At 39.7% G+C, this 10,868-nt stretch overlaps 1 protein-coding gene across 1 annotated transcript; it reads left to right on the forward strand.

Moving 5' to 3' along the window:
- Positions 1–419: 419 nt before the first annotated feature.
- IFNB1 (interferon beta 1) lies at positions 420–980 on the forward strand. The gene has a single exon (XM_007454958.1). It carries the CDS (start codon positions 420–422, stop codon positions 978–980), a length of 561 nt encoding a protein of 186 aa, XP_007455020.1.
- The last annotated feature ends 9,888 nt before the right edge of the window (positions 981–10,868 follow it).

Below are 10,868 nucleotides of genomic sequence, written 5' to 3' on the forward strand. Positions count from 1 at the left end.
CTCCCAAATCTCAAAATATGCAAAAAGAAAAAGAAAAAAATCCTTTCCAAATTAAAGAACCCTGTAATAGTCAAGTTCAAAATGATTTGGCTTATTTTTTTCTTTAGCAATTCACTGAAACTTTACAAAAACATTAGAAATCCTCACTGTTTGTATATCTTTTCCCCCCTAATATATATAAAAGAAAATAACAAGGAGCTTAAAGAAAAAGAATTTTAGAGACAACTAATAAGTTAAATGACATAGGAAAACTGAAAGGGAGAACTGAAAGTGGGAAATTCCTCTCCATCAGAAAGAGTGGAGGGCCATCCTGTATAAGTAGTCCACACTTTGGAGAAAGGACATTCACACTGCAAACTCTTGAAGACTTGGCTTCAGCATCTAGTAGTAGACCAGATAACGCTGTTCCTGTTTTCATCATGACCCACAGGTGCATCCTCCAAATTGCTCTCCTGTTGTGTTTCTCCACAACAGCTCTTTCCACGAGCTACAGATTGCTTCGATTCCAACAAAGGAGCAGCAATTTGGCATGTCAGAAACTCCTGTGGCAGTTACCTGGAATGCCTCAACATTGCCTCGAGGACAGGATGGACTTCGAGGTCCCTGAGGAGATTAAGCAACCACAGCAGTTCCGGAAGGAAGATGCCGTATTGGTCATCTATGAGATGCTCCAGCAGATCTTTGGTATTCTCAGAAGAAATTTCTCTAGCACCGGCTGGACTGAGACCATCACTGAGAAACTCCTTGTGGAAGTCTATGGGCAGATGGATCGTCTGGAGACAGTCCTGGAGGAAATAATGGAGAAGGAAAACTTCACCGGGGTACACATGACCATTCTTCACCTGAAGAAATATTACTTGCAGATTGTGCAGTACCTGAAGTCCAAGGAGTACAGCAACTGTTCCTGGACAGTAGTGCGAGTGGAAATCCTCAGGAACTTTTCCTTCCTTAACCGCCTTACAGATTACCTCCTTAATTGAAGATCTCCCCCCTGTGGCTCTGGGAATGGACAATGCTGCCAATGATGTCAGGCTCTTCAACCAGCGGAGGTTCTTTAAGTAACTGACAGGCAATGCACTGGATTTGAAAGGACAGTTAAAGACTTTCAGCTTTTTTAAAATTAATTTATACATTATTTATTTATTTAAACTTTTACCATGGGAATTAAACGTTTTATGAAACAAAAGTCAACATGGCAGTTTTCATTTCAATTTGATTTATGTAACCATCATATTAAAAATTGCAGAGCACCTAGGAGAGGTTCTTCGTAAAATGAGCCTTTGCAGAATAGTAGAATTTCTGGGCCCTACCTTCAAGGAATCTGAAATACAAGGAAGCCGCGTGGAATATACAAGGTAAAAGATGATAAGGGGATGGGATTTTAGGAGAAGAAATGTGGCCTGAGCCTCTACAGAATTAAAATGGGAGAAGCCAGGTAAGTGACTGTGGAACTAGAAGCAGGGGTGTCTAGTGCTTCTGCACTGTGCCCGAGGCTCTTTGGCCCTAAAGTTAGAATTTGACTGGCTGTCAGGGTAACCAGGGGAATATTTTGGCTCTTGTGTTTGTCCTAAACTCATCCCTATTATCTGTTGGCTGCTCTGCTTCCCTCCCCATGCCCCACAGGATTTTAAAATATTTACGTACCCATCCCCCTCCTCTGGCCAAGCCTAAGAGTGAGAAGTCCCAGGCACTTCTGTGACACTGTTAAGTAGCAGTCCCTTTATTTTACTCTTCATGGTACAGCCAAGATGTATGGGTGTCTTAGGAGAGCTGGGGTCTCTGTCGACTCCCAGGGTACAGACACCAGAGGGAGAAAGAACTCTGCCTGATACCCCTGCTGTCTGGCTAGGTTTTCTCCCCATTTTTCTTTTCAGAAAAGCGAGTCTGCTCCTGGTTCCCCCTTCCCTGTTCATACAGAATTTCAGGACTATCTTATCTGTTTTTTCTGCTGCTCTGCATCTCTGAAGGTACATACTCTCTAAAGTCAAATCCAAGACAGGTGCAGCAGATTAGGTTGTTTTAGGCCAAGTGAAGAACCAGGGAGCATGGGAGAAAGGGAAATTCGGGTGGGAGACAGGGGCCACTCACTTATTCCAGGGCTTACCCTGAGGAAATAAAGTTTCCCTAGGAGCTTTTGGAACCTGGCCAGCATGGCTGGGTTTCTGTCTTTGTAGTGAACCCTTTGGGAATCTGAATTTTTGATTGTTCCTGTCATTAGCAGCTACCATCCAGGCACTGAGCTGAGCTCCTACCTATGTAACTGGATTTAGTCCTCTTCAAAAGCACCCCTCAGGGGCCTTCCCCAGTGGTGCAGTGGTTGGGAGTTCGCCTGCCAACGCAGGGGACATGGGCTCGTGCCCCGGAGCAGCTGGGCCTGTGAGCGTCCGGAACCTGTACTCTGCTGCGGGAGAGGCCTCAACGGTTAAAGGCCCGTGAACCGCAAAAAAAAAAAAAAAAAAGCACCCCTCAGGTAGGCATAATTCCATTATTGATTTTTACAGAAAACTAAGTTTCCAAGGGGTTTAGTAACTGTCCCCGCTCATATAGCTAGTGAGTGGAGGTTAAAAAAGAATTACAAAGGTAAGAATCATATACATTATTTGTATCTACGAGCTTTCTGCTAGAGCAGCACAGAAGTCTGTGTTCCCTTTAAGGGATTCAGCTTTGAGAAAAAGTGTTCGTCAAAAGTTTCAGAGCAGACACTATCGTGCAGACAATGAACTCGGGGCTCCCCCTTGTGACTCAAGTTGGGTAAAACACCAGCTGTGGGACAGAGAAGTGCCATCCTGGTGGGTCTGCTGCTGTTGCTGTCCTCCCAAGCCAGGCAAGGTCCTGTAAAATAACTTTCCCTCTCCCCCCAAGTCCCCACAGTCTGAGACTCCACACCCCAGTTCTGCCAAAAGCCCTTCCACAGCCGTGCTTCCTTTTGCCTAGGAGTCAAAAACAAGATCCGTACATCAAAATGCAGAGTGAAAGGCATGCCTAGAGCAGCCAAGATGATGCTAAAGAAGTTTGTCTGGTCTCCATTGTGAAAATGACTATACTACTCAAAGCAATTTACAGATTCAGTGCAATCCCTATCAAACTACTAATGGCGTTTTTCACAGAACTAGAACAAAAAATTTCACGATTTGTATGGAAACACAAAAGACCCCAGATACCCAAAGCAATCTTGAGAAAGAAAAATGGAGCTGGAGGAATCAGGCTCCCTGACTTCAGACTCTACTACAAAGTTACAGTAATCAAGACAATATGGTACTGGCACAAAAACAGAAATATAGATCAATGGAACAGGATATAAAGCCCAGATATCAAACCACGCACCTGTGGTCACCTTATTTTTGATAAAGGAGGCAAGAATATATAATGGAGAAAAGACAGCCTCTTCAATAAGTGGTGCTGGGAAAACTGGACAACTACATGTAAAAGAATGAAATTAGAACACTCCCTAACATCATACACAAAAGTAAACTCAAAGTGAAGTAAAGACCTAAATGTGAGGCCAGACACTATAAAACTCTTAGAGGAAAAAACATAGGCAGAACACTCTATGACATAAATCACAGCAAAATCCTTTTGACCCACCTCCCAGAGAAAGGGAAATAAAAACAAAAATAAACAAATGGGACCTAATGAAACTTAAAAGCTTTTGCATAGCAAAGGAAACCATAAACAAGACCAAAAGACAACCCTCAGAATGGGAGAAAATATTTGCAAATGAAGCAATTGACAAAGGATTAACCTCCAAAATATACAAGCAGCTCATGCAGCTTAATAACAAAAAAAACAAACAACCCAATCCAAAAATGGGAGAAGACCTAAATAGACATTTCTCCAAAGATATACAGATTGCTAACAAACACATGAAAGGATGCTCAACATCACTAATCATTAGAGAAATGCAAATCAAAACCACAATGAGGTATCACCTCTCACCAGTCAGAATAGCCATCATCAAAAAATCTACAAACAATAAATGCTGGAGCGGGTGTGGAGAAAAGGGAACCCTCTTGCACTGTTGGTGGGAATGTAAATTGATACACCCACTATGGAGAACAGTATGGAGGTTCCTTAAAACACTAAAAATAGAACTATCATACCACCCAGCAATCCCACTACTGGGCATATACCCTGAGAACACCATAATTCAAAGAGTCATGTACCACAATGTTCATGGCAGCTCTATTTACAATAGCCAGGACATGGAAGCAACCTAAGTGTCCATCGACAGATGAATGGATAAAGAAGATGTGGCACATATATACAATGGAATATTACTCAGCCATAAAAAGAAATGAAATTGAGTTATTTGTAGTGAGGTGAATGGACCTAGAGTCTGTCATACAGAGTGAAGTAAGTCAGAAGGAGACAAACAAATACCATAAGCTAACACTTATAAATGGAATCTAAAAAAAAAAAAAAAATTCTAATGAAACTAGGGGCAGGACAGGAATAAAGACACAGACATAGAGAATGGACTTGAGGACACTGGGAAGGGGAAGGGTAAGCTGGGACGAAGTGAGAGAGTAGCATTGACATATATACACTACCAAATGTAAAATAGCTAGTGGGAAGCAGCTGCATTGCACAGGAAGATCAGCTCAGTGCTTTGTGACCACGTAGAGGGGTGGGATAGGGAGGGTGGGAGGGAGACGCAAGAGGGAAGGGATATGGGGATATATGTATATGTATAGCTGATTCACTTTGTTATAAAGCAGAAACTAACACAACATTGTAAAGCAATTATACTCCAATAAAGATGTTAAAAAAATAAAAAGTAAAAAAATTAAAAAATTAAAAAAGAAGTTCACCCAGGCTGAACAGCTAAACTGGCCGAGAAAGTGAGAGGCTGGGGCAGCCCTGGAAAGGCCTTCTCTGTGTGTGTCCAGGGGACTAGAGGACAGAGGAGAGGCTTCTTCTGCAGAATTGTGAATAACTGTGCCACTGCTGAGCATTCTGGTCCATCCAGAATATCAAAAGTATGTTCATCATAGTAGAGGATAAATGACAATTAATATTAATTCTAATAAGAATGATGGAGGTTAACCTAAAACCACATGTTTGAGTATTTGCACATGTTAAACAACTATGCCACATATAAGGCAGCATATCTTCATAGACAGCTACATATGAGGAGTGAAGTGATTATCTTAGCTGGCACCAGAATACCTCCCTAGGAAAGCACTTGTTTAGGAAAATACCGAATGGGCCCCTTGAGATACAAGGTGAGATCTTGAGGTTGTGGGCATGGCAACACAAAAGACAGTACAACATCAATAGCATGTTTTTGTGTGTCTATTTTTAAGGAGGAAAGAGAGAGAGACACAGCCGATGGTCTTGGAGCTCTGATGCTCCCTGGAATAAGGCAGCAGTGAAAAATTTCTGATGAGGGCAAACAAAGGACTTTTAAGAACAAGGGTGTCTCACAGGCAACTTGAAATTATGTGCACTGATGTGATGAAATCCTGTCCTCCGTCTTCTTCAAACCTTCAGTAGAGGTGGCGACCCACACAAAGTCCCTGTGTTTGTAGAAATCATAGAGTGTCCAGGGTTGAAATGGTATATGGGGAAACAAGCAGATGGTGGCTAGATGTCCATATGTGAACCAAATCCGTGGGGACAGAAGGCAGAGTCATGACAACAGAGCCACTTCCCACCTCCACCCATCTACCTTCCAAGGAAATCGTGGAGAGGACATGAATTAGGGGGTCGAGTACTTTTATCTACTCTTAAGCAGTTCGAAGGGCCTGGTGAACATCTTGGTTAACATAAATATTACGTAAATATTGCCTAATATGGACATGTAGATACAGGGTAATATCAGTGTACGTTTGTATGGTATTTTTCACACTTAACAAAGCTGGTATTTAGGAATTTTGGGTGTCATTAGGCACTTTTAGGCCCTGAGATATATCTGATGCAGGAACTCGTTTATAAAATGCTCTGAAGAAAATGAAAAGAACATGCCACAGTCTGGGAGAAACTATTTACAAATCACATATCTGATAAAGGACTTGTGTCTAGAATATATTTAAAAATACTCTCAAAACTCAACAATAAGAAAATAACCCAATAAAAGTAGGTGATATATTTGAATGAATACTGTACCAAAGAGATAGATGAATAGTAAATCAGTACATGGAAACATGCCAGCGTTCTTCATAGGTTTTTTTGTGTGTGCTTGTGTGTATGTGTGTGGTTTAGATCAGAAAATGAATGTGAAATGGTTTTTGATTACACAGGAGCCCATTTGATTACATGAGGACCTACCATAGCCACTACCCTTCCTGAAGAATGTCCAGCAGCCATCCTGGTCCAATTTTGTATGTGACACACTTGAGGTCTGTCCAGCAGAGAAGGCAATGCCCTCACTGACAACGGACTTTTGTGTCGACTAGTCTAGTTATGAGACAGAGAGTCAACAGCTGGTAGTGGAGTCAGAAGGTGAAGGGCACCCAGAACCAGGTCTTGCTAATTGCAAACATTTTCTCTAAATCTGTTGTACCGGTGCTTACTGAGCCTGAAAAAGAAATTGTTTTATGAATTTATCCTTTTTTTTCTCAACGTTAATTGTTGCTTTATAAATATCAGTTTAATTGTCTAAAATCTCTTAGAATAGTTAGTTTAAAACAATCAAACTCTGAGATTGGACTAGAATTGCCAGCACAGAAATGTACTCTTAATTTAGCAGGACCACGTTAATCACTTAATTTGTTAATTGACTTGATGGATAGTACTCCAAAAACTTGTTCCCATCAAACAATTATCACCAAATCAGTAAATTTGGCCTCAGTTGGCATTCTGTTTCAAAATTTTTGCTTTACTTTCTAATTCTCTGTGTAGGGTGTTCTTAGGAAACTCAAAATGCATTATTTAAATTATATCCCCCCAAAATTAGCCTAGGAATAAGAAAAAAATGGAGTTCCCTTCAAAAGACCTTCTTAAGAAAATTAAAAGACCTGTTACAGACTGGGAGAATATATTTGTAAGTCACATATATGATAAAGGACTTAACATCTGTGCATAAAGAACTCTCAAAACTCAAAAATGGTAAAACAACCCAGTAAAAGACTTGAATACATTTCACCAAAGAAGATACACAGATGGCTAACAGGACAGGAGAAGATGATCAACATCATTAAGCATTAAGGAAATGCAAACTAAAGCCACAATGAGACACCACTGCATACTTACCAGAATGGCTAAAGACTGACCCTATCAATAATTGGTAAAGATGTAGAGCAACTGGAACCCTCATACACTGCTGGTGGAAATAAAACACTGTACAGTCTCTTTGGAAAATCATTCTGCAGTTTCTAAAAAAGGTAAGCATACACCCACCATACGACCCAGCCATTCCACTCAGTTATTTACCAAAGAGAAAGGAAAGCATGTTTCTATGCATAGACTTGTATATGAATGTTTGTAGGAGCTTTACTTGTAATATCCCCAAATTAGAAACAACTCAAACGCCCATCACAAATGAATGATTATAAAATGATTGTAGTATATCCAGATAATGAATACTATTTAGCAATAAAAAGGGATGAATCCTTGATAAACACAATGGCATGGATAAATCTCGAAATTATGCTGAGTATAATAAGACAGACCAAAAAAAGGAGTACATTCTGTATTGTCCCATTCATACAAAATTCTAGAAGGGAAAACTAGTTTATAATGACAGAAAGCAGATCAATGGTTACCTGAGGATGGGGATGGTGGGAGTGAGGAACGAGATGGAGGGAGAAACTACAAAGGGACATGAGGAAACTTTTGGGGGGACATGGATATGTTCTCTGTGTTGTTGTCGATGGTTTCAGGAGTGTACATATACGTCAAAACCAATCAAAGTGTTCACTTTAAATATGCAGTTTATTGGATGTCAGTTACGCTTCATTAAAGTTCTTAAAAATATATAAGAAAACAAATACAAAGTAAAATGGAGCCAAGACATCGTGTGTCCCTTTGTCAGAATCAACATACTTTGTTTGATGGCTTAAGATCTCTTAATAAGAGTCCAAGATAAGATTAAATCAATAGGCCCTCAGAAAGGAAAAATTATCTTATAGTCTAAGTTCAACGTTGTCAGCAGTTAGATTGTAAGAGGCTTTTATGTCACACTGCAATAGTCTTTCATATTTTAAAAGGTTGCCCAAGAAGTTGGTCAATATCCTCTCATGCTAAAACTCTGAAAAAAAGCCCAGAGCACTTTATAAATAGTATAAAATTTACCATTTTAACCATTTCTAAGTGTACATTTTTGTAGCAGTAAGTACATTCACATAGTTGTGCAACCATCACCACCATTCAACTCCAGAGCTTTGTTATATTCTCCAACTGAAACTCTGTACCCATTAAACACTAGTTCCCCATTTCCCCCACCCCTACCCCAGGTAATCACCATTCTATTTTCTTTTTTTTTCACCATTCTATTTTCTGTCTGTATGAATTTGACTACTCTAGGTACCTCATATAAGTGGACTCATATAGTATTTACTCATTTGTGACTGACTTATTTCACTTAGTATACTGTCTTCAAGTTTCAGCCATGTTGTAGCATGTGTCAAAATTTCCTTCCTTTTTATGGATGAACAATATTCCATTGTATGTATATACCACATTTTGTTTATCTATTCCTCCATTGATAGACATCTGAGTTGCTTCCACCTTTTGGTTATTTTGATTAGTACTGCTTTGAACATGGGTGTACAAATACCCGTTTGACTCCCAGGTATTTGTATTTTTTTCTAAATCTCTAATTGAGCATGGTAACCTGAATTTGTTGCATTAGTTACCTTTTAGACCTCAAGAGCAAAGTGGCATGGGGTAATTTACATAAAGACATGAGTTTAACCAGAAGTGGAATTGCTGTATCAATGGTAATATTTAATTTTTGAGGAATCATCAAGGTAACTATATTTAAGCTGTGTCTTTAAGATGCAAACATCTGCTATAATAGCATAATGCAAACACAACAATAATAGCTACATTTCTTAAGGATATACATTCTGCAAGGGACTCTGCTAAACGTGTTATAAATATATACCATCTTATTTAATCCTTCTGAGAGGATTCCTCCCTAGGAGGAAAGTATTACTGTATTCTTTCTACACGTAAGAAAACCAAGGCTCAGTAAGGTTAAGTAACTTGCCCAAGTCCACAGTTGGTAAGTACAGAGACATATTTGGAACCCGACACCATACTCTCAACTACCTGTAATCATTTACTACCTGCCAAACTGTTATTTTTATCCAACAACATAGCACTGATCTTGTGTTTTAAAGAGAGCATGAGGAGCTCTATGGCCAAGTGGCTCTAGCTCCTGGCTTTGCTCCAAATGCCTATGAGGACCTTCTGCAGAAGGGGCTGCTCTCTTCCCTCAAGAAGTTTGTCTCCCTTCCATCCCCACCCTTTCATAAAAGGACTTTCTCTCCCTTACTCTAGGGAGATTAGTAGGAAATTCCCATCTGCTCCCTCGCCAGACTCTACAGAGACTATTTTCTCTTCAGGTTTTAGGAGGCAATTGTCTGAACCATGAGTCATAGTTTTCCCTGGCAAGGCTGCATTTCCTTCTCTCGACCACTATGTTTTTATCCTTGTACCAGGAAGAAAGCTCTGTATGCAGTTTCCATTTCAAGACTTACACCAGCTGCTTTCGTTATCTCACAGGAATGTTTAAGAACAAAAAATGGCCTGTGTTTTTTTTGTTTTTTTTTTTTAACATCTTTATTGGAGTATAATTGCTTTACAATGGTGTGTTAGTTTCTGTTTTATAACAAAGTGAATCAGTTATACATATACATATGTTCCCATATCTCTTCCCTCTTTGGTCTGTGTTGTTTAATGGAAATACCCAACAAATTTCTCTTTCCTTTCACTTTTTAATTTCTGGGCTCCTTTTCTTTTTTATGAAAACCCAGAGGTAAACAAATAGTTTTCAAAGCAGAAAATGACTTACTAATCTAGAAAAGCAAGAAGTGGAAATCTGTGAATTTAAAAGTCCAAATATTAAAAAAAAAAAAAAAAGTTTTCTGTAGTGGAAAAAGCACAGGACATGGAGTTTTATAAACCTGAGAGCTAATGAGGGTTCTGACACTTTCTAGCTGTATGATCTTGGGCAAGTTATGCAAACTGGAGATAATCATACCTCAAACTCTTGAGAAATAAATGTCCATAACGACTTGGTTTAGCACAGGGCCTTGCCTGTGGAAGATGCCCAATGTTTAACTTAATTAAACGTGAGTAAAAATTGTAGAAATTCCTTACATAAAATTAAACGAGCTTAAGGAGTGCCCTTCCCAAAATCTCATACAAAAAGCAAGTCCTTTGGGATAAAAATGAATGTCATTTTTACCAATGTCATATTGACAGATATTGGAAAAGGATATTCAGCATCTCTGATTACAAAGTGTAAATAAGACACTTCTAACATTCCAACTTCGACATTCTATAAGTGGCCTCTGCAAGGTTATTTAAGAAACAAGACCAATTGTTTTGCAAATCTTTGAAATGTCAAGAAAAAAGATGAGTAAAACAGATTGTAGGAAAGGGTGAATAGGAAGAAGAGTCAGTCTTTGTTCATCTCCTGTGATGGGCCTGAACTGTGCTCAGCTGTTTATATGTTACACTGGACATCTGTTGTGGTCTGCTTAGCATCTAGGACCACCACTGACAGCTGTGGGATTGGGGCCATGCCCAACTCTGCGAATGGGCCTCTGACCCAAGCTGAGCCACTGAGAGCACTGGTATCTCCATGGCCACAGTGACTGGTCAGGAGGAGCTGAGTGACACAAGCAGAGGCCATGAGAGTGACAGGAAGAACTGGCTGGAACGCTGAGGAAAAAGGAGTCTCTGTCTGTGGTAGC

Source organism: Lipotes vexillifer, unplaced genomic scaffold (assembly GCF_000442215.2).
Source record: "Lipotes vexillifer unplaced genomic scaffold, Lipotes_vexillifer_v1.1 scaffold317, whole genome shotgun sequence".
Taxonomy (NCBI): Eukaryota; Metazoa; Chordata; class Mammalia; order Artiodactyla; family Lipotidae; genus Lipotes; species Lipotes vexillifer.

What these genes read in the sequence shown, in the direction of transcription:
- IFNB1 (XM_007454958.1), top strand. Translation starts at nt 420, where the DNA reads ATGACCCACAGGTGCATCCTCCAAATTGCTCTCCTGTTGTGTTTCTCC.